Here is a 22,999-nt window from a genome sequence, read left to right as displayed (position 1 = left end):
GTCACCTGTGGGTGGGCACTGAGTCGCTCCCAGGCCCTGGCTAGGGCTCATCCTTTGATTGTGCGGCATCCTCAGTTGGGTTTGAAGAGGCATTTGACCCTCTTCCAGGGTGTGCGGTCCCTGCAAGGCTCTTGTCCCTGTGGTCCTCACACAGCCCCCATCCAAGCCACCTGCAGCACACGCCTGGTGGGCCTCACAGTGAGGACAAGCTCTGATGCTCAGCCACTGGCCCCTTCACCTTTGTTACTGACACCAGGCAGTTTTTCTTTTTACTGTCTGGGATATACCAGGATTTCTTTTGTGAGAGTGAAAAGGAGTCCTTATTGTTTTGATGAATTAGAGAGAATTGGGAAGATCAGCCATCGTGGAAAATTCTGAGCCTCCCCTTTTCCACTCTGGGTCTGCAGCTTCTCGGCTTTGCACTGCTGGGCGCTGATTTAGGAGCACCCGAAAGCCTGCTGGCCAGTGTCCCCACATCTCTGTGAACAGGCATGGAAGATGGGGGGCGGGGAAAAGTGGGTCAGGTAGATATTTCACTAATTCTTACTTACGTTGGGAAGACATTTAGTAGGCAAAGTGTTAGAAACCAGTGATTGAATTTTTTTGTGTAATCTTCTCCTATTTCATTTGTCTCAGGTTTCTGGCCAGGGTCTCTAGTATTGGTGATGATGTGATCTTTGACTTTTGTACAAAATGGTTAGCTAAAATGGTTATACTAATGTTGGCACATTTAATTAGAAGCATTAACATTTCTAGATCTCTGTCAGAAAATAAGTTCGAAGTTTCTGCTATATATCCAAAATATTTTTGGTTGGTATGAAGAGGGATTGAAGTAATGTTATGATGTTGTGGTTTTTAAAAAGAATAACAAATTATAACTTCAGTTTGGGCTAAGAAAAACATTTTGCTTTTCTGTGTATACTAGTAAATGTGTGGATCCCAAAATATTGCTAGTTTTTTTTCTTTTTTCCCCTGTGTAAACCTCAACATTGGTGCCTACCGCTGTGGCCTGGCTGTGGTCCCCACGGGGCGGTGTGTCACCATGGTTTGGCTGTGTTTGTCCCCTGCTCTTGTGGTGACTTGGCTTGTCACATCCCCTTCGTACAGAGCAAGTGGCAGAGATCATTACCGAGGTCCCTCCGGATGAGCCTGTGAGTGCAACACCGGACGAGCGGATCATGGAGCTGGTTCTGGGGAAGCTGGCCACTACCACCTCTGACACCAGCTCGGTTCCAAAGTAAGTCCTGCCTGGCACCTGGGCCATCCTGTGGATAGACAGTGCTGGCAGCAGCCAAGCCATTCTGGAGGGAAGGCACCTTCCCAGCAGGAAGGCCCCAGGAGAGGAGGTGGAAACGGACCTGCTGAGGAAGCGGCAGGAATGTTCTGGAGCCCAGGAGTTTAACGGTGCATCCACTGTGAAAACAGCGTTAAAGAAACGTTTTATTGTGGTTAAATATGCATAGCATAAATTTAACCATTTTAACCATGTTTAAGTGCACAATTCAGTGGCATTCAGGATAGTCACACTGTTGGGCAACCATCTCCCCCAGCCATCTGTGGCACTTTCCCATCTCCCCAAGCTGAGACACTGTCCCCATTAAGCACCTGCCCCAGCCCCCTCCCCCAGCCCCTGGCACCCACCATTCTACTTTCTGTCTCTGTGGATTTGATGACTCTAGAGATGTCATAGAAGTGGAATCAGACAGAATTTGTCCCTTATGTGACTGGCTTATTCCACCCTGGCTCATCCATGTGTAGCCTGTGTCAGAATTTCCTTCCTTTTCAACACTGAGTAATATTCCTTTTCAACACTGAGTAATATTGCATATGACCCGTCTTTTGTGCATCCACTGATGGACAGCTGGGTTGCTTCTAACTTTCGCAGTGCTGCTGTGATAAAACACTTTGCTATTTGAATTTCAGTGAATTTAACAGATTGCCCTGTGTTTTCTTGGGTTATTTTTACCCTGGAGTTGAATAAGTTGGTGGTCATTTTTTGGGGCCCTTTTTGGATCACCTCTTATAGTTAGCAAAATAGTGTCAGAAATGATGTTACCTGTTTATTTATTTATAGTTTATCTTATTGCCCAGAAGAGTTCAGGTGGCTTACCATCAAAAATACATTTAATAGGGAAAAGAAGGTTTAAAAATCAGGTACAGATAATATGTAAAACAGAGGAGAGTTTTTTTTTTTGTTTTGTTTTGTTTTGTTTTTTTTGAGACGGAGTCTCGCTCTGTCACCCAGGCTGAAGTGCTGTGGCCGGATCTCAGCTCACTGCAAGCTCCGCCTCTCAGGTTCACGCCATTCTCCTGCCTCAGCCTCCGAGTAGCTGGGACTACAGGCGCCGCCACCTCGCCCGGCTAGTTTTTTGTATTTTTTAGTAGAGACGGGGTTTCACCGTGTTAGCCAGGATGGTCTCGATCTCCTGACCTCATGATCCACCCGTCTCGGCCTCCCAAAGTGCTGGGATTACAGGCTTGAGCCACCGCACCTGGCCAAAAACAGAGGAGAGTTAAGACAGAGTGACAAGAGCAGAAAACAGATGTGGTTATTCTAATTGAGGCACAAATTGACCTCCAGGCTTTCTGGTGGCCAGAGTTAGAACACAGTCCGGTGTGTGGCTGTTACAGCTAAAGCTGCCTAATGTCATTATATATTCAAGGTGCCCTGGAAGCTGGAGGTGACGCCCGGGCGCATTCCCTCCTTTCTCGCGTACGGGCTCGGGATTAGCTGGGAAGTTTTGGAAGGAGGCCATTTCCACGCTGCTTGTAACCTGGAACTTTTTTCCCACCTGTCTTTTCCCAACTTACTGACGTCCCCGGGCAGGTTCACCCATCATCAGAATAACACCATCACACTCAAGAGGAGCTTAATTCTCTCGAGCAGACACGGCATCCGGCGCAAGCTCATCAAACAGCTCGGGGAGCACAAGCGGGTTTACCAGTGCAACATCTGCAGCAAGATCTTCCAGAACAGCAGCAACCTGAGCAGGCACGTGCGCTCGCATGGTGAGTCTGTACGGCCCCGCCGGGGGCCGGGGCCGGGGCCGGGGCCGGGGTTGGGAGGACAGCATGGAGTCTCCTCTCCTTGGGTCGTCTCCCACGAGCTGCGCCAGTGAGAGGCTGCAGTTGGTGGGCGATCATCTCTGCAGCCCCTTTGCATGGAGGGAGTAAGGCGGCTCGGGGGGCGTTTCCCCAGTGGGCATGCTTCCCTCAGTAAATGCTCTAAGTAGTGAATGAACTCTCGGTTGGTTGGTTCCTCAGGTGACAAGCTGTTTAAGTGCGAAGAGTGTGCAAAATTGTTCAGCCGCAAAGAGAGCCTAAAGCAGCACGTTTCTTACAAGCATAGCAGGAACGAGGTGGGTGGAAATAAGCCCAGGGTTCTCTTCCCAATTGTGGGGATGAGGCAGACAACGGACCAAATCACCATGTTGCAATGAGAAGAATCCCAGAAGGGAGGAGAGCGGGCCAGGGCTGTGAGGGAGGGAGGAGAGCGGGCGAGGGCTCTGGATGCCCAGGCGTCCCTGAGAAGAGAGTCCCAGGAGGGATGAGAGCAGGTGAGGGCTGTGGGTGTCCAGGCATCCCTGGGCCACCTGCCAGCCCCTGGTCCCGGTCAGATGCCCACAAGCGCAGCAGGAAGACTCAGGAGAATGGAAGTGTTAGGCGCTGGGAGTGGGGCTCCCTGAGTGTGGGGTTCCCTTTCTAGGCAGGTGAACAGCAAGAGCATGCATCCTTTGTGTTCCTAAACAGCGGGAGGGTGGTGGAGGTCAGAGTCGTAACAGACACAGGTGCGGAGTCGCCCGGGCAGCGCGTCGGGGGCTTGGCCTCTGTGGACTCTGCGCCGGGCCGTCTCACTCACGCGTGTCCCTCTGACCAGGTGGACGGCGAGTACAGGTACCGGTGCGGCACTTGTGAGAAGACCTTCCGCATCGAGAGCGCGCTGGAGTTCCACAACTGCAGGACAGGTGAGGGCGCCGGTCAGGTCTCCCCTCGGCCCCTGTGCCGTGCGGATTCTCAGACACGCTGCAGAGGCCGGGGAACAGGGAGCCTCACTTTTAACATTTCCCTCTGTCCATTTTGCTTCAAAGCAGTTGTTATCCTAAAGATACACAGATGGAAACTTTCCAGTTAAAAGGGATTGATTTTATTCCTGCATTTGTCAGCCGCGCTGCGTATGGCCCCACATTGGAGAGCATTGTAAAGCCGGGGGCCGTTCGGCTGAAAACAGGGAGCAGCAGTGTCCGATGTTTTCTAGGGTCGTCTGAGGAAGAAAGGAAAAGGTCAGGATAATGGCTGGAGGAGTGTGAGCGCTGGCTCGCTTGCTTGTAAAGGTTGTTCCTAACCGCGAGCCCTCCTCCATCCAAGTCTCCTGCGTCGTCCAGGGTGGAACGGGGTTGCCCCTGCACACATCCTTTTTGTTCTGAGCCTGCTTGTGTGCACCAGTCTCCAAAAGTAAAGCATTTTCCTTGTGTGAGGCCTGAAGCCGGGTGTGCCTGGACCAGCCTGTAGTGGAGAGGTGGCCTCTGTGGGCCTGGGGGGCGTCTGAGGCCCCTGTCTCTCTGACCGAATTTGCTGCTAGCAAGTAAGCAGACCAAAGAAAAGCAGATGCCACAAGGAGGCCAAGGCCGGCTGCGCTTCTCCACGTGGCCCGAGGGCGCCCCTGTATTCTTCGGTGATGACGTGCAGCCTCTGGGATGTGGGAGTCACGCCTTCCCCATTCCCAGTGGTGGGTGGCACTGGAGGCCCAAGCAGTGGGGTCCCCAGCGGGGCACAGAGGGATGAGTCACTGTTGCCTTTGTGTCCCCCTCTCTCTAGGACTCATAGCACACCCTGGAGAGGGGGGGCCCGGCGGCAGTCGGCTTAGAGACCTACCAGGTTAGCCTTCGACGCCCACCCCGTCCTTGTCCGCCTGCCTCTGTGTCTGTCACTTGCATCTCTGTGTTGTTCTTGTTAAGGTGCCACCCGCCCCTGTGTTGAGAACAGGGCACCCACAGCAGTGGACTCCCGGGGCTCTGGCCAGGGCTGCTGCACAAGGGCTGTGTGAGAGGCTCTGCTCCCCTGCCACGGCTGCTGGGGACGGGGGCACTTGGTGGGGTTGGCTCGTTCTACTCCGAGGGCTCCTATTTGAAATCAGGGCTTGGTTCTTCCTCCCTGATGCCTTCTTCCCCAGGTTGGACTGTTCCGAGGGGCAGGAATGAGTCATGTTTTGCCTGAGCTTTAGTGGCTCTGAAGGATCCATGTCTGGCATGAGGTGGCCTCCAGAAGCTTCTGGATGAATTTCCAGTGTGCCGCACCTCCTGCATTTGAAGCCCTCCTATCACAAGAATTCCCAAGAAATCTGGGGCTCAGCCCCCTGAAGACTTCCACTTAGTGCAGCCCCGGCCAGACGGATGAACCTTCATCTTGTTTGCGAACCTCCCCTTGTCCCACAGTCCCGCGGGAGTGTAGCAGGCGAGGGTGTTGGGCTTCCTAAGAGTGATGCTAGCATCTAAGGCGCTTTGGTGAGGCAGACTCACGGTTGAGGAGGAGGCATTGCCTCCTGTTATTTGTAACTATTTCTCTGGACCCAAATAAAACAAAGTACTAGAAGCGGCTAAGCAGCAGGGGCTTCCTGTCAGCCAGAGGTGCTGTTAGGCCAGGCGCTGGCCTTCGTTAGTGACCTAGAACCCAAAGAGCGCCAGGGACCTGCATCACACCACCTCTTCCCCTGAGACGCTCTAGTTTCAAAGGTTACCAATTTTAGACTGAAAAGACAGGATAAAAACCTTGAAATGGAGCTCGTTTGCATAATATATGATTTGCATGCTCTTATTTATAGTATTGAAGTTAAGAGAATGTGTATCTTCCTTCGACAAACCAAGAATTCGTACAATGTGGGGGAAAGTTTTAAAATGTTACAGTCTTGTGGGTTTTTCTGAGACTCCCTCCACGGGACCTGTTGTGGTGCCTGTCCCTTGTGGTGTGACCAGGTGCTGGTGTAGCTCATCGTCTTGTTCCTTGTGCTGTCTCTGACCATAAATACTGTGCTACAGAATAGCAGAGGCTCACGTCCAGGCCCTCAGGCAAAATACAGCCCACCAGCCTCCCCCAGTAACCCCCTCTCCATCCCCGGGCGCCCTGCGCCCCTCTCCCTTCATCAGACCCCAGTAGGCAGCTGTTCTCAGTGGCTCATTTATTCAGACATAAACCTAGACCTCCTCGGCAGCAGGGTTATTGGAGAGAGAAGCATTGTTGGGACCCTGTGCCCATCTGGGTTCCCTAACTGGGTGGGTGGCTGTGGGAGAAGCCACCCTCGGTTTGGCAGAGTTGTCCGGGACAGCTGGGGAGTGGTCTGAAGTAGGTTCTCTTTCCGTGGTCAAGAGGGGCTTGTGAGGGAGAAAGATGAGGCTCTTGGCAGCACCATTGCCTTCCTTGGGGCTGCAGGACTAGTGGAGCCACCTGCCCGGCGAGGGGTGCACATGGGTGCTGCTTTGCACCTGCCTGGGAGGGAGGCTCACTTGTATTAGTTGGGACCTGCCTGGGAAGGAGGCTCACCTGTATAATTTAGTACCTGCCAGGGAGGGAGGCTCATTTGTGCTGTTCGGCACCTGCCCAGGAGACAGGTTCATCTGTGCTGTTCGGCACCTGCCTGGGAGGGAGACTCGCCTGTACTGTTTAGCGCCTACCGAGGAGAGAGGCTCACCTGTGCTGTTTAGTACCTGCCTGGGAGGGAGTCTTACCTGTGCTGTTCAGCACCTACCCAGGAGGGAGGCTCACCTGTGGTATTTAACGCCTGCCTGGAAGGGAGGCTGTCTGTGCTATTCAGCCCCTGCCTGGGAGGGAGGCTCACCTGTGTTCTTTAGCACCCACCTGGGAGGAGGCTCACCTCTGCTGTTCAGGAGACCCAAGTTGAGGGGAGTGTGGCAGTCCAATGCCATGCGCTGTAAAGGTGTGGCCTGTGGTGGTCTGATGCCACAGCGCTGTAAGGTGTGGCCTTTCACAAAGCCCGTGGCTCTAGTGGTTCCATTCCTAAGAATTCATGATAAAGAGATTTGACAGAAGAAAAAAATCTATATTACTAAAGATTCCATCACTAAATTATCTACAGTGTCAAAAATAGCAAAGTGAGTTGTGAGAAGTGAACTGGATGAAATATCATGTAGCCATTAAAGTGATGATGAAAGTGTCCAGCGTGGTAAGCACGCACACCACAGACGCAGTGCGTGAAGGACACATACCGTGCGGTTGTGTGGATATGGACAGAGCCCGTCAAATCTTAAGCCAAAACGAAACTGAGGGCAGTGGTTGTATGGACAATGTTTCACTTTATAGAAGGAAGGCAAACAGTGTGTTAGGCTGGGACTCAGCGTAGCGTCTATCACGTTGCCCCTCTTAGGCCCAGGTGAGGATGGCTCTGGGCTGAGGTCACGCTGCGGGTGGGGTGGGGTGTGGGCAGGGGAGCCTCGCACAGGGCCACCTCTGCTGTGTTCAGCCCTGGCAGATGTCACCTCCCACTGTCCTGCCATGGTTGGAGCTGTGGGAGGGGACTGTCCCCTCCCAGCCCTGCCTTGTCCTGCGGGTGGCACCCTTGGGGCATAGATTTCCCCACGGCCGCCTCCTGTCTTCACAGATGACCATGCCTTGTCCGTTCCCAGCTGGGAAGAGATGAGAATGCCTGGCTTTCCGGGGGGAGGTTGTGTGCTTCCCTCACCCCCCGACCTGGGCTGCACATTGGGGTCACCTGAGTGAAGCCAGACACATGCGAGGGCCTGAGGCCCACCCCAGAGAGTCTCATTTTGTGAGCCCTGGACAGTGCATCTCCACCTGGCGGGGGTGGAGAGTGGAGGGTGTTCGCCCCAGGGAACGTCATTGGCAATGTCTGGAGACACCTTGGTGGGGAGGGGTCCTCCTGGCACCTACTGGGTGGAAGCCTGGTGTCTGCTCAGCATCCCACAGTGCGCAGGGTAGCTCACAACAAAGGATCTGGCCCAAAACGCTGAGGCAGGGAAACCCTAGAGAGAGCCACCCTCAGACACTGTGGCAGCTCCCTCGGGCAGCAGAGAGGGAGAGGCACAGGGTGGCTGCTTTGCACAAATGGCAGCTTTCGATGCAGTTTTGGGAATTTGTATATTTGGCAAACATTTACTGAGCCCAGGAGCTGATCCGTGGGTGAGAGCCCAGGGGCCCAGAAATGCAGTCTGCTGTGGTGCCCCGCTCCTGGGTCACCCGGCTGCCATGTCCTCCCGCACTGGTGACACAGGGAGGAGAACGCAGCTTTGCTGGGCCCCGGGGTCGCCGTCAACTGGTGAGGCGTCTGATGGACAGGGGCAGGGCGAGGGGACCTGGGCTGATGCTGCAGTGTGAGGGACTGGACAGTGAGGGTCCCCCGGGTGCCTGTGCGAGAATCAGAGGGACAGATGGCACTGGGGGTCTGTCAGTGTCCTGGGCGGAGCAGAAACCAGTTTGACGGCTATCTTCCAGGAGGGACTGGCGATGAGGTCTGGGATGCAGGGATATGGGTGTTTCTGGAAGCTTCGTGGATTGTGTGTGGTGTGTGTGGCTGTGTATTTGTGTGGTGTGTGGATGTATTTGTGTGGTATGTGTATTTGTGTGGTGTGTGTTTTGAGTATTTCTGTGGTATGTGTTGTGTGTGTGTATGTGGTGTGTGGTATGTGCATTTTTGTGGCATGTGTGTTGAGTGTATTCGTGGTGTGTGTGTTCGTGTGTGGTGTGTATTTGGTGTGGCGTATTATGTGTGGTATGTGTTCAGTGTATGTGGTGTGTGTGTGGTGTGTGTTCAGTGTGTATGTGGTGTGTGTGATATGTGATTGTGTATGTGTGGTGTGCTGAGCATATGTTTGTGTTGTGTGTGTATTTGTGGGTTGTGTGTGTGGTGTATGTGTTGAGTATGTGTTGTATGGGGCATGTGTGTGGATGCGTGTGTTGAGTGTATTTGGGGCATGTGTGTGGGGTGTTGTGTGTGTGGTGTGTGTGTGGTTTGTGTTGAATGTGCGTATTTGTGTTGGGGGGTATGTTGAATGTGTGTGTTGTGTATTTGTGTGGGGTGTGTGTTGAATATGTATTTGTGTGTGTGGCGTGGTTGAGTTTATGGTGTATGTTGAGTATATGTGTATGTGGTGTGTGGAATGTGTGGGTGTATGTTGTATGATTGTATATTTGGTGTGTTGTGTATGTGTGTGTAGTGTGTGTTGAGTGTATGTTTATGTGGTGTGTGGTGACTGTGTATTTTTGTAGTATGTGACTGGGTATTGGGGTTAGTGGTGTGTGTTGAATGTGTATTTGTGTGTGGTGTGTGTTGAGTGTGTGTGGTGTGTGATAATGTATATGGTGTGTGTTGAATGTGTTTGTATGTGGGGTGTGTGTGGTGTATGTTGAGTGTATCTGTGTGGCGTGAATATATGTGTGTGGTGTGTTGAATGTGTATGTGGTGTAGTGCATTTATGTAGGGCTGGTGTGTGTATATTTGTGTGGTGTGTTTTTGGGGTGTATGTGTGGTATGTGTTGAATGTATTTGTGTGTGGTGTGTATTGAGTGTGGATGTATTTGTGTGGTGTGTGATAGTGTATGTGGTGTGTGTTGAATGTGTATGTGGGGTGTGTGTGTGGTGTATGTTGAGTGTATCTGTGTGGTGTGTGATTATATCTGTACGGTGTGTTGAATGTGTATGTGGTGTAATTGTGCATTTGTGTGGGGCTTGCATGTGTGGCATTTGTGTGGTGTGATTTGTGTGTGTGGTATTTGTGTATTGTGTGTGTGGTGTTGAATGTGTGTATTTGTATGTGGTGTGACTATGTATTTGTGGGGCATGTGTTTTTGTGTGGTGTGTGTTCAGTATACTATTTGTGTGGTATGTGATTGTGTATTTGTGTGGGGCATGTGCATGTGTGTGATGTGTATTGGGTGTGTATGTATTTGCACAGTGTGTGATGGTGTGTGTGGCATATGTGTATGGGTATATGTGTGTGGTGTGTGTGTTGTGATTGTGTATTTATGTGGGGCATGTGTGTGGTATATTGAGTGTGGTGTGTTTATTTCTGTGGGGCGTGTGTGTGTGGTGTGTGTATGGTGTGTGAGATTGTGTGAGTGGGGCGTGTGGTGTGTGTGACTGTATTTGTGGGGCATATGTGTGGTGTGTTGTGTGTTTGTGGTGTGTGATTATGTGTGGGGGCATGCATATGTGTTTAGATGTGGTGTTGAGTGTGTATTTCTGTGGGTGTGTGTGTGTGTATGTTGAGTGTATCTGTGTGGCGTGAATATATGTGTGTGGTGTGTTGAATGTGTATGTGGTGTAGTGCATTTATGTAGGGCTGGTGTGTGTATATTTGTGTGGTGTGTTTTTGGGGTGTATGTGTGGTATGTGTTGAATGTATTTGTGTGTGGTGTGTATTGAGTGTGGATGTATTTGTGTGGTGTGTGATAGTGTATGTGGTGTGTGTTGAATGTGTATGTGGGGTGTGTGTGGTGTATGTTGAGTGTATCTGTGTGGTGTGTGATTATATCTGTACGGTGTGTTGAATGTGTATGTGGTGTAATTGTGCATTTGTGTGGGGCTTGCATGTGTGGCATTTGTGTGGTGTGATTTGTGTGTGTGGTATTTGTGTATTGTGTGTGTGGTGTTGAATGTGTGTATTTGTATGTGGTGTGACTATGTATTTGTGGGGCATGTGTTTTTGTGTGGTGTGTTCAGTATACTATTTGTGTGGTATGTGATTGTGTATTTGTGTGGGGCATGTGCATGTGTGTGATGTGTATTGGGTGTGTATGTATTTGCACAGTGTGTGATGGTGTGTGTGGCATATGTGTATGGGTATATGTGTGTGGTGTGTGTTGTGATTGTGTATTTATGTGGGGCATGTGTGTGGTATATTGAGTGTGGTGTGTTTATTTCTGTGGGGCGTGTGTGTGTGGTGTGTGTATGGTGTGTGAGATTGTGTGAGTGGGGCGTGTGGTGTGTGTGACTGTATTTGTGGGGCATATGTGTGGTGTGTTGTGTGTTTGTGGTGTGTGATTATGTGTGGGGGCATGCATATGTGTTTAGATGTGGTGTTGAGTGTGTATTTCTGTGGGTGTGTGTGGTGTGTATGTGCTGTGTGGTGTGTGTGATTGTGTGTGAGGCGTTTGTGGTGTGATTATTTGTGTGGGGCATGTGTGTGGTGTGTGTTGAGTGTATTTGTATTTGTGTGGTGTGTGATTGTGTGCGTGCTGAGGAGGATTTGGGGGAAGTGGGGGAATATGGGCACACTGATGTCCGCCCATGGGGAAGGAGTCTGGGAGAGCCAACACCAGGGATCCTGGGGGCAGGGGGCGGCCACGTTGGTCAGGTGGTCGGATGATGGGTTGGTTGGTAGGGAAGTCATTCTGTCAGTCAGTTGGTTATGCTGGAGAGTGCAGGCCCAGGGGAAGCTTTGGACCGGGCAGCTTTCCTGACAGGAGTGGAGTCATCGTCCCCAGGTGCTGTGGGACAGGGTGGCCTGGGAGGGAGGCAGCTGGCATTGCTTGGTGATGAAAGGTGAGCTCCTTGTCTGCTTTTCAAGCACTGGGGTTCCCGTCTCTGCATCGTGTGTTCCTGGGGTAGACAGCGTGTGACACACAGGTGCTGTTTTCTTCCTGGCCACGCGTCTACTGTGACTCATGCCCGTCACCCACGCTTTATTGACATTCAGGCCACACGTGCGTGCCTGCGTGAGATGTTATTTACCACAAAATCGTTGTGTTTGTTTGCTCTCTGGACAGATGACAAGACGTTCCAATGTGAGATGTGTTTCAGATTCTTCTCCACCAACAGCAACCTCTCCAAGCACAAGAAGAAGCACGGTGACAAGAAGTTTGCCTGTGAGGTCTGCAGCAAGATGTTCTACCGCAAGGATGTCATGCTGGACCACCAGCGCCGGCACCTGGAAGGTGAGGCCGCCTGTGCACCTGCTGCGGGCTGGGAGAGGCAGCTCCTGTGGGGTGGGGCAGGGTGGGGTGGCGCAGTCAGCAAGGCCTTTGGGGAGCAGTTCAGCTGCCTGCTCCTTTGCCTGGAAACGCCCACCATCCGAAGGGCTCATCCTCTTCTGAGAACCTGTCTCAGGAGAGCAAGGAGCTGAGACACAGGTGTCAGACCTGCTATGCGCAAGGAGAAGCAGTTGGAAATACCCTAAATGTTCCACACTGGGGAAGGAGCTAAGAAAACTGGACGATTTGTAGAGTCGAGTGTTTTACTGTCATTAGAAGTGTTTTTTCAAAGATACTAGACATTGTGAAATGACAGAAAGTGGGAAAATCCCGTACAAGAGCAACTAAGAGCAGCAGCCCTTCAAACACCTCTTCATTAAAATTTGGGAAAAATTATAATTACAAATGAAGCATATGCTTATTGAAAAGAAGATGTAAGACCACAAAGTCCTGTGTAAAGTATAACCCTCCTAGGCATGGCGGCTCACGCCTGGAACCCCAGCACTTCGGGAGGCTGTGGCTGGAGGATCTCTTGAGGCCAGCAGTTCAAGACCAGCCCAGGAAACACAGCGAGGCTCTGCTTTTACAAAAAATTAGGTGGGCACGGTGGCACGTACTTGTAGTCCCAGCTACTCGGAAGGCTGAGGCAGGAGGATCACTTGAGGCTGGGAGGTCGAGGCTGCAGTGAGTTGTGCTTGCACCACTGTTTTCCAGAGCAAGACCTTATCTCAAAAAATATATATAAAAATAAAAAATGAAGTATAACCATGTCCATCCAAATAGGCATACACATGTGCCCTTGTCCCTTTTTTTAAAAAAGGCTGGAGTTGCGTCCTGTGTACATTTTAGCACTTTCCTTTTTTACTTGACTCTTTTCTTCATGTTGATTCATAAAGACCCACAACATTTCTCTTTGTGGTTCCTTGGGTGGTATCCTCAGGGCTTCTCAAATCAAACCTGGACTCCACTTAGTGACTGGGTAGACTTTAGCAAGCTACTGTGCCTCAGTTTTCTCACCTACGCAGGGGAGACAGTACTCAGACCTGAACCCCTAGGGTTGCTGCAATGGTTGAACCAGACCCTGTTCTTGAAACTTCTCACACAGCACCCCACACATAGCAAGCACCCGTGGATGCCGGTAGCTATGGATGCTGCCAGAAGTCAACTGTTTCCAGGGATGCAGTGTGGCTGGGTTGCATTTTACAATTTAACATAACTCGGGTCATCTTATGTGGGAGTAAACTCATGCTTTTGTGACTGTTTTATGGATTTGTCTCTCATATCGGAGCTTGGTCTAAGCCACTCCTCAGACTCCTGTGTCTGTCATGCTGGGAGCCTTTGGAGAATGGTCCATTTGTCCAGCGTCCAGCTTGCTGAGCATTTTTAAGTCCGGTTCTGCATTTACACCTGGCCAGGCAGGAATGCTCCCAGAATGGGTCGGCAATGTAGAAAGAGATCCTGAGAAGTGGGCTTCTCTCTTTTGGTCAAAACTTACCTGTTTTGCATGAACATTTAAAAATCTGGGCCGGGCGCAGTGGCGCAAGCCTGTAATCCCAGCACTTTGGGAGGCTGAGACGGGTGGATCACGAGGTCAGGAAATCGAGACCATCCTGGCTAACATGGTGAAACCCCGTCTCTACTAAAAAACACAAAAAACTAGCTGGGCGAGGTGGCGGGCGCCTATAGTCCCAGCTACTCGGGAGGCTGAGGCAGGAGAATGGCATAAACCTGGGAGGCAGAGCTTGCAGTGAGCTGAGATCCGGCCACTGCACTCCAGCCTGGGCGACAGAGCGAGACTCCATCCCAAAAAAAAAAAAAAAACTGTCTTGATTCCAATTTGGAACAATATGCCTCAAAACCATAAAGGTTTTATTTACCAGCCTGATGTTGGTTTGACTGATGTTAATTTGCGAGAGATGAATATTGGTATCTTTTAAATAAAAAATGCCGGCCTATTTTGCCATCCATAAGACCGTAAGTTGGCTTTGAGCCTTTAGATGGAGTGGAAATGCCTTCTTCGATAGGAGCTCATCATCGCTTTGCCACTTAGGAAAATTTAGCACTCAATACCCTTATATTTCCAAATGTTTCCGATGCAAGAACTGTGTCTGCAGCTGCCACATACGTTGTGCCATCTCCCTTCCTTCCCTGGGGCTGCTTCAGGAATGGTGGTTCGTGCTGATGCCAAACAGTGTGCAGGTGGTGTTACTTACACCGCCAGGCTTCTGTCCCCACTGTGGACAGCCCTGTCCTCCCATGCACTGGAAAGGACACTGGCTGAAGTGGGATCTGATGGACCTTCGCGTGTTCTGAGTGTATTCACTGTCTTGCTGGTGGGGTTGGCAATTTCAGGAGTGCGGCGGGTGAAGCGAGAGGACCTGGAGGCCGGCGGGGAGAACCTGGTCCGCTACAAGAAGGAGCCTTCTGGGTGCCCGGTGTGTGGCAAGGTAATGCTCGCGGTCCGCATCGGAAGCTGAGATGGAAAGCACATCATCTTCTGAAGACTCTATGAGCTGTACTTACAGAGTATTGCAGGGAAGATTTGGGGGGTAACAATGGGTGCTCAGGTTGTCTTAAACTGGTGTCCCCCCATTTTAAACACTTGCCATTTGGATTTCTTTGGCACTTAAGATGGGTTTCCAGTGAGTGGGCTGAGAAAGAAGGGTTCTTCCTGGACAGCCTCGTTTCCTCTTTGCCATGATTTTCCACCTGAGCTACTCCCTGGCTCCCGCTCTCCTATATAGCATTGTTCAGACAGTGACCTTGTGGTCAGGACTGGGGCACAATGAATGAGGATGCAGGGAGATCCAGTGGCTTTATTTTGCCTGTCAGTGCCGGTCTCCTCTGTGCAGTGGATGGCTGGCGTTCTGTAAGTTAGAGCGTGACCGATCCCATGGCAGGTGGTCCCAGGCACATTCCGTGGATGCCCGGCGCTGCCCAAGTGAGGAAAGGGTGATGTCATCCACGGGAGCACATCCATCCGAGGGCTGTGCAGTGAGGGGACCATTCTGGCACTAGCTCGGGATTCCCACACCTGGCTGCTTGGTGGAGATGCAGGATCCTAAACATCCAGCAAACACGCTGCTCCTCCTGGGAGAGCCCAGGGCCCACACCATGGCACTCACAGCTGTCAGGCTGCCATGGCCCCAAGTTCTGTGCATAAGCACCTTGGTTGTGACTGGAGGTGGCATCACTTCTTCGTTACTTAGCTTTCACTCAGGTGACTATAAGATGGCATCTGTGCTCAGAGGCCTAGGAATTGTCTGTCACAGGATGCAAAGCTCATGCTGCAGAGTAAGGGTTCTGAGCGGCTCCCAAGTGGGCCCTGGGCCCAGCAGCTCCAGCACGTCGCTCAGGTGGCTTTCGGAGCCGCCGATTGGAGAATGCCTCAGCCACACACGGCTCACATGAGCCCCAGAGCGACGCTCCTCCAGCGTTTCAGCAACTGGGAGCACAGGCCCCTGCAGGAGGCCCGCTGTCACCGTCCCGCTGTCCTGCCTTCCAGCATGCAGCACCATCAACGAGCTTTTGACTTTTTAAAGAGAAAACGGATATCTCTGTTTTTATATGAAATTTCCTGATTTTTTTCAAACCACAGAGCGAGCCTGAGCAAATGAGTGAGCAGGGCGGTGTGGCTGGGGGTCCAGGTGACGCTCCAGACTGCGGGCTGGAGAGGCAGGGCTGGGGTAGAGCAGGTGAGTTGGAGCACCTTTGCGAGCTGGGCCAGCTGTGCACAGGCCACAGGTGGACGAAGTCTGTGCCCCTTGTTGCCCGTCCCTGGTCTTTCTGCCCACTGACCTCTGCCCCTTGGGGGGTACTGGCCCCAAGTGCCTTCCGTGCTGTTGAGAGATCGTACGTGCAAAACCAGCTCAGTGCCTCACATCCAAACACGTTTTTATTCTGTGCAGTGTTGACTGAACACCCACTGAGGGTTGAGGCAGGTAGTGAAATAGCCCGTAGTTTGGGTGACTGAATTCTTTTTGTTTCCAGTTATTTCTCGTCTTCAGCCCAGTCTGTCTGTAAAGACCATGACACCTGCAGACTCTGTCCTCTTCTGCTCACCTTTCACCCTGTCGCAGTGCCCCACCTAGCGTCCCTGGGATGGGGCACAGTGCTGTCAGCCCGTAAGTCATCTGCACAGCTTGAAAGGAGATGTTGCCTGGAGATGCCGGCATGTTGTCCCTAGTGAATCACTCATTCCCTTTCATTCATCTAGTACGTTCTTTTCTTGAGAATGTGGGCATCAGGTGAGCTCTAGGAGGTCACACCCCGGGTTACTTGGCCACTGGGAATGGTTATCCAGATAGAGACCCGCAGAGCCCTGTGGGGTGCTGAGGTTTCTACGGCCCTCACAATGGTCTCAGCTGCCAGCCTTGTCCACTGCTCTGTGCCAGTGGGGCCACATCTGTCATGTGGACCACGGTATTCCCAGTGCCAACCCCAGCCCTGGTCACAGAGGTGACCCTCTGGGATGGGTATTGGATGAATGGGTCATCTCCATACCCGTCATGCCAGAGCAAGAAGTCAGGGACGCTGTGAATGTGCATGAAGCACAGTGTAAAAGCCAAGGGGGTAACCAGCTTTCTTCTTTGATACCTACTTTCAGAAAATTGCAGGTATTTCTGTGACTTACTGGTTGCTTGATAGTCCATCTTAGGGAAATATTTACATGAGCTAAAAAAATGGAGCTGACCTAACGTTTATAATAAGGACTAGCAAATGGTCAATTTTCTATTGTAACATAAGCACCTGTTTACACAATTCAGTGAGTAACCCTCATCCTGGCATCAGTGATTATTTGTCTCTCGCACACTGAGGAACTGTTGAGACGCAAGGCCTGGAGCACAGTGCTGTGCTTCTGTCCCAGGTTGTGGTTTCCCCGGAGGAGCCTGGTGGAGAGGCTCCTTCCCATCATGAGACGCTGCAGCCCCTCACCATGCGGCTCCTCTGCCCACAGGTGTTCTCCTGCCGGAGCAATATGAATAAGCACCTGCTTACCCACGGCGACAAGAAGTACACCTGTGAGATCTGCGGGCGCAAGTTCTTCCGCGTGGACGTGCTCAGGGACCACATCCACGTCCACTTCAAGGTGTCGATCGCGTGCTGCCCTCACCCAGGCATGCTCATGGCAGGCCCCCGGGCCAGCGTCTGTCACAGTCAGCTCAGGCTTCCATAGCAGAATTCTGCAGGCAGGGCAGCTTCTGGGCAGACATGTGCTGCTCACGGTTCTGGAGGCTGGACGTCAAGGCCCCCATAGATCGGTGTCTGGCGAGGCTCACTTCCTGGTTCATAGGTGGCACCTTCTCACTGTGTCCTCACATGGTAGAAAGGTAGGGATCTCTTCTATAAGGGCCTGAATCCCATTCTTTTTGTTTTTTGAGACGGAGTCTCACTCCGTCACCCAGGCTGGAGTACAATGGCAAGATCTCACTGCATCCTCTACCTCCTGGGTTCAAGCGATTCTCCTGCCTCAGCCTCCCAAGTAACTGGGACTACAAGCACCCGCCATAATGCCCAGCTAATTTTTGTATTTTTAGTAGAGACAGGCTAAAAATCACCATGTTGGCCAGGCTGGTCTTGAACTCCTGAGCTCAGGTGATCCGCCTGCCTCAGCCTCTCAAAGTGCTGCAATTACAGGCATAAGCCACCATGCCCCACCCCAAATCCCATTCTTGAGGGCTCCAGCCTCATGACCTAATGACTTCCCAAAGGCCCTGCTTCCTGATACCATTTCCTGGTGGGTTAGGATTCAACATGGGAATTTGGGAGGGTTCAAGTATTCAGACCACAGCAGCATCCTCAAATAGTTGACCAACTAGCCACATTTCATCTCTCCAAAGTGAATTCTGTCACTGCATTGGCCTCACTTCCTGTGGCCCAGCTGCCAGGCCCAGCTCCCCCGCCGTGGCTGATTCCCATCCCGGACCTGGCATCTGCATCCCTCCCTGCCTTTGAGGAAAGGGAGGAACAGAGCAGAAGCTCTGGGAGCAGGGAGGATTTGGGGTGTGATGAAGGGCGGGAGAAGCGCTGATCAAGAACTGAAGAAGGAACAGGTGGTATGGGAGACCCACTTGGGGGACTCCCCAGCAGTGCCTGGCCCTGGGCGCAGATTGGGATCTTGCTGGACGCATGTGAGAGGTAGCCACAGGCCGCGTGGAGAGCGAGGGCGGCTCTGGCATTTAGGTGGGGGCCTCTGGGGACAAGCTGGGATGGACTGGGGCATAAGTGTGGCTCGTTAGGGCCGTCATGGGCATCAGAGAGGTATTTCTTCTGCATCTGGGGAAATGATTGATCGTCCCTGTGGTATAGGTAACTGTGTGAAGCGTCTGCTGCACTGTTAGAAACCGGAAGTGTTGGCTGTTTTCCAGGACATCGCTTTGATGGATGACCACCAGAGGGAAGAGTTTATCGGTAAGATCGGGATCTCCTCGGAAGAAAACGACGACAATTCTGACGAGAGCGCGGACTCAGAGCCTCACAAGTACAGCTGCAAGCGGTGCCAGGTATGGTGGGTCTGCCCCGCGGTGCCTGGGTGGTCTGGAAAGAAACGTGGTAGCTTCAAGGCTGCAGGCCCCACACAGCAGGCGCCTTTGTGGATCTTGGAAGCAGCCCTCCCTTCCCAAAGGCTGGGGCCAGTGGTCCTACTGCAGACTGGGTGCCTGTCCATCACCTGTGCCTGGGAAGGCCAGCCCATGCCACCTCGGTGCTCAGGGATGGCCTATGTGGGTCTCACAGGCACACTCCAGGAACTTGCCTTGTGACGCAGTTCAGGAACACACATGAAGTGTGGGGGTCGGACTCCTAGAAGGTGGCTGTGCTGGCTGCAGGCTGGGGCACCTCTCCCCTCTCCCTTTCTCCTCCCCCTCCTCCTCCCCGCTCAGGCCTGAAGCCCTCACAAGGCCTCCCCTGTGCATGGAAGGGGCTGGCCAAAAAGGAGAGTGGTTTGTTTCCGAGGAGAACATGCTGTGAGTTTTGGGCATAAGGCCTTACGGCTTCGGAGAAGTTCCCCATCAAGCCTCTGAGAGCCCCTTCCGCCCTGGCATGAGCCGTGGGTCCTCAGGGCGTTGGGTACCCTGGTTTGTGGACACGACCTCATTAGCTAAGAGGACCAGGGAGCTCATGCGGGTGTCAGCAGTGGCCCGTCTACCTGGCCTGCAGCTCACCTTTGGCCGGGGGAAGGAGTACCTGAAGCACATCATGGAGGTGCACAAGGAGAAGGGCTACGGCTGCAGCATCTGCAACCGGCGCTTTGCGCTGAAGGCCACCTACCACGCCCACATGGTCATCCACCGCGAAAACCTGCCGGACCCCAACGTGCAAAAGTGAGGCCTGCTTGGGGGCTCCTGGGTTGTGCCAGGAGGGAGGGGACATGCTTCCTTGCAAAGAGACACATGCTTTAAGAAGCCATTTGTAGCTTCGAACAAGTGATATCCTCTGAGTTCCAGGGCCAGGGCTGGGGGGCAGCAGGGCTGGGGGTGGCAGGAGTGGGGGGCAGCAGGGCTGGGGGGGGCAGCAGGGCCAGGGTTTATCCTGTGCTTCCACATATTCTCCTGGCACCAGCTGGCCATGTTACAGGAAAATAGCAGGGTTCCTGCCCTGCCTACAGAATGACCCAAAATACTTGTTCCTGCAGCAATTAGGTTTCGTTAATGCCAGGCCACATCTGACATACAGCCCATAACCCAAGCAGTCTGCTGAGTGAGTGACTGAACAGTCCCGTCCAGGGGCGCTAACGAAGAACCAGCCGGCACAGCCTAAAAACAGACACCATCTTCAGTCCTGGAGGCGGGAGCTCAGGGGTCACGGTGGCAGCAGGGCTGCCGCCTCTGACACATCTCTCCTTGTCCTGTAAATGCCTTCTTCTCCCCGTGTCCTCATAGGGCCATCCCACTGTGCATGTCTGTGCCCAATCTCATCTTCTTATAAGGACACTGGTCAGATTGGTCAGGGAGCACCCTGATGGCCTCATTTCCATGTCATCACCTCTGCAAAGACCCCATCTCCAAGCATAGTCACATTCTCAAGTGCCAGGGTTAAGACTTTGATGTAGGAATTTGGGGGGTTACGATTCAACCCGTGGCAGAGGCTCAAATATTTGCAGCTTTTATCGTCCCTGTGGCACCTTATTGCCTCACCTTTGCGGAGGAAGGTGCTGGGGAGAGCGCCCTCGCTGCCATGGGGCCCCGAGGCTGTGCGGCCATCCTGAGCTTGTCTCTGGTTTCAGGTACATCCACCCCTGCGAGATCTGTGGGCGGATCTTCAACAGCATAGGGAACCTGGAGCGCCACAAACTCATCCACACAGGTGCGTGTCTGTCAGGATGTGGGGCCCTGGCCCTTGCAGGAGGGAGCTGGCGGGGTGGGATGCCAGGGGGCCTCCGCATATGCTACACACAGAGCCGTCGCACCTTGCCTCCCCCGTGCCTTCCTCCGTTTCTCCATCTTTTCCCGTCCTTATCAGCCCTGCCACTCAGAGCCCAGTGCCCCCTGCCCCCTTACCCCTGCAGGTCCTCAGGGATCTACTCGAGCCATAGGACCCCCGGGAGGGCTCTGTGGAGGCTGCTGAGGAGGCAACCCCATCCCTGTCACTGCACTTCCAGCTGCGGGGGAGGCTGGGCCCCTCTCCTTGGTACGTCCTTTTTGCGGCCACCGCAGATTGGAGCTCCTCGGTTCTGAGTTGCGGATGCCTGTGTTCTCAGGTGTGAAGAGCCACGCCTGCGAGCAGTGTGGGAAGTCCTTCGCCAGGAAGGACATGCTGAAGGAGCACATGCGTGTGCATGACAACGTCCGCGAGTACCTGTGCGCTGAGTGTGGGAAAGGTGGGTGCAGGTGCGGGGGCCACGGGCCAGGCTCAGCCAGACTGCCCAGCTGCAGGACTCTGGAAGGGGACATGACTGAGAACTGGCACATTGACCATGGTGCGAGAGGCACTGCCAGAGTGTGGCCCTGGAAGCCCGTAGGCTTCAGTCACTTACTTAAAAGGAAAGGACTCGAGGCAGGATTTAAATCAGGAATCTGCAAGAAAAATCAAGTAGTCCAGAAGGCAGAAAGATGTGATAAATTTAAAGGCAGAAACAAATCATTTTAAAAGTAGGAAAACAATGCAGGATCTAATTGTTTAAAGTACAGAATGATTCCCAAAACCACCACGGGGTCAGAAAGTAGATGCAAAACCCTCAGCGTATTCACTACGCAGACTAGAATTGGCTGTGTGGTGAGAGAGGAATTCACCACGGCCGAGGAATCTTCATTGTAATGACAGAACATTCATTAATAACAAACCTAGTAATACAATATCTCAAATTAGCAAAATAGAAATATAATTCCAGTACACATCATAATTATAGCCCATTCCTGTTTGTTTTGAAAAACAACTTCCTAAAAGTTTTGGAGCAGCAGGTCTGTCTTGGGCTGTGTCAAGCGACCTTGCTCATGCTGTCATGGTGACAGTGTGAAGGAAACACAGCTCGATGAACTGCACTCACCGGATGACCCCTATAATCACCGGTAGAATAACACTGCATGTCAAAGCCTAAAAGAACTGCCTGCAGAAAAGGCCAGAAAGGAGATAGTTCCTTTCCCCACTTCCTGGCCCTCGGTTCCTCGCCTCAGAGGCCAGCGCAGGCTCTTGCCCCTCCTCCAGGGTAACTTTGCGCAAGGGCAGCACGTGGGTGGTTATTGAAAAAGCAGCGTATGCACCTCACCAAGACGTATTTTTTAAACAATACAGACAGGTCTGGAAGGTGGCGTTGTTACTCTCCCCTCAAATCCCAGCCAGTCCTCGCAGAGCCACTGCGGTGGTTTCTCTGAACGGAATGTTGGTAGCAGTGTCCGCCTGCCTTAGTGAGAGGCTGGTTTGCTCTTTCTCCCCGTCTGCCTTAAGCTCCCAGCCCCTTTCACCACCTCTGCTTCCCTTTCCTCCCCAATGCCCCTAAGTAGTAAAATGTTTAAGACACTGTGGTGAGCCTGGCTGGAGGGGTCCTGAGTAGCGTGTAGAGACAGGAGGGCCAGAGGTGGGGGCTTATTAGGCAGGCAGAGAGGAGCCACACCTGGGTGCCCTGCAGGTCCCCAAATGCCACCAGGTGCCCTGGGAGGTGAGGGGTGTGGGATAAAGCCACATTTTATAATGTTGTAGAGATTTTAGTATTTGAAATGTGTTATTTAGTTGCATGGTTTTTTAAAATGAATTCTGAATAGTTGAAATAAGATGCTGGCATTAATACATTAGTTGCCAGATTTACTTTACATAATATCAAATTTCAGTCGTCATCTTGCTGTCATGTAACAACAGTTGCTAGTACATACCAGCACATGCTTGTGCTTATTTGTTTTTTTGATACTTTGCTTTTTTTTTTTACTTGAAAATACATCTTGGAGATCTTTTTATATCAGAACATGTAAATATTACCTGATTTTATTTTTCAAACCCTTGGTACAATTCTACCATGTGGATTCATATAACCAGATCCTTTATTTATAAAGTTTCCAGTTGTCTTTTTATAGCCATTTATTATTAGTGTTCCTAGAAACAGTGTCGCGTATTTTTTTTTTTTCCAGAAACTCTAACCCTGACCAGGGACTTAGTGTTGGGGATCAAGTGGGAGGCTGTTAGAAGTCGTGAGAGCCTGTCACCAGCAGGCAGTAGGTTTTCTGCATGTGTGGAGGAAAACATGTTCAGAATCACATCATAGGCCTTGAAACACTCAGGAATGATCCGCAAGAACTTAGTGTGGCCGCTGAGAATATGACACCAGGTGGTGAAAGCTATACAAAAGGCATGCCCTGTTTGGGTTTGGAAATTTTAAGTATTTAAAAAACGTCAATTTTCTCCACGGTAATTTGTAAACGGATTGAATCACAATCCCAATAGAGCAAGCTTCACTCGCTGCGTGGCACTTGTGTTTATTTTGAAACTGTTGGCAGATTTTCTTTGTTAAATGGAAGGAAAAACGTTACTGTCACCAACGCTGGCTGTGGTGGGGAGGTCAGAAGATGGAGATGCCATCTCTTCTGTATTTCTGGTTTTTCTATGACTGTGTATTAGTTCTGAAATTTGGAATATA

The 22,999-nt window shown here is 51.9% G+C and overlaps 1 protein-coding gene across 11 annotated transcripts in view; it reads left to right on the top strand.

The window, feature by feature from the left end:
- Positions 1 to 22,999, top strand: part of PRDM15 (PR/SET domain 15) — a 77,865-nt gene that overhangs the window by 40,451 nt on the left and 14,415 nt on the right. For 7 of the 11 annotated variants that reach the window (XM_033232535.1, XM_033232540.1, XM_033232536.1 and 4 more), the window contains 12 exons: positions 1,108 to 1,237; positions 2,828 to 3,009; positions 3,265 to 3,359; positions 3,878 to 3,965; positions 4,816 to 4,875; positions 11,734 to 11,901; positions 14,290 to 14,384; positions 16,895 to 17,026; positions 18,306 to 18,440; positions 19,096 to 19,259; positions 20,162 to 20,241; positions 20,636 to 20,755. In XM_033232535.1, coding sequence (XP_033088426.1) covers positions 1,108 to 1,237; positions 2,828 to 3,009; positions 3,265 to 3,359; positions 3,878 to 3,965; positions 4,816 to 4,875; positions 11,734 to 11,901; positions 14,290 to 14,384; positions 16,895 to 17,026; positions 18,306 to 18,440; positions 19,096 to 19,259; positions 20,162 to 20,241; positions 20,636 to 20,755 — 1,449 coding nt within the window. The remainder of the gene's footprint in view (positions 1 to 1,107; positions 1,238 to 2,827; positions 3,010 to 3,264; positions 3,360 to 3,877; positions 3,966 to 4,815; positions 4,876 to 11,733; positions 11,902 to 14,289; positions 14,385 to 16,894; positions 17,027 to 18,305; positions 18,441 to 19,095; positions 19,260 to 20,161; positions 20,242 to 20,635; positions 20,756 to 22,999) is intronic. The other 4 variants (XM_033232538.1, XM_033232543.1, XM_033232545.1 and 1 more) reach the window with 2 other exon arrangements.

Source organism: Trachypithecus francoisi, unplaced genomic scaffold, assembly GCF_009764315.1.
Source record: "Trachypithecus francoisi isolate TF-2019V2 unplaced genomic scaffold, Tfra_2.0 Lachesis_group14, whole genome shotgun sequence".
Taxonomy (NCBI): domain Eukaryota; kingdom Metazoa; phylum Chordata; class Mammalia; order Primates; family Cercopithecidae; genus Trachypithecus; species Trachypithecus francoisi.
The sequence above is the reverse complement of the archived record's forward strand: the minus strand, read 5'-3'. Positions and strand labels throughout refer to the sequence as shown.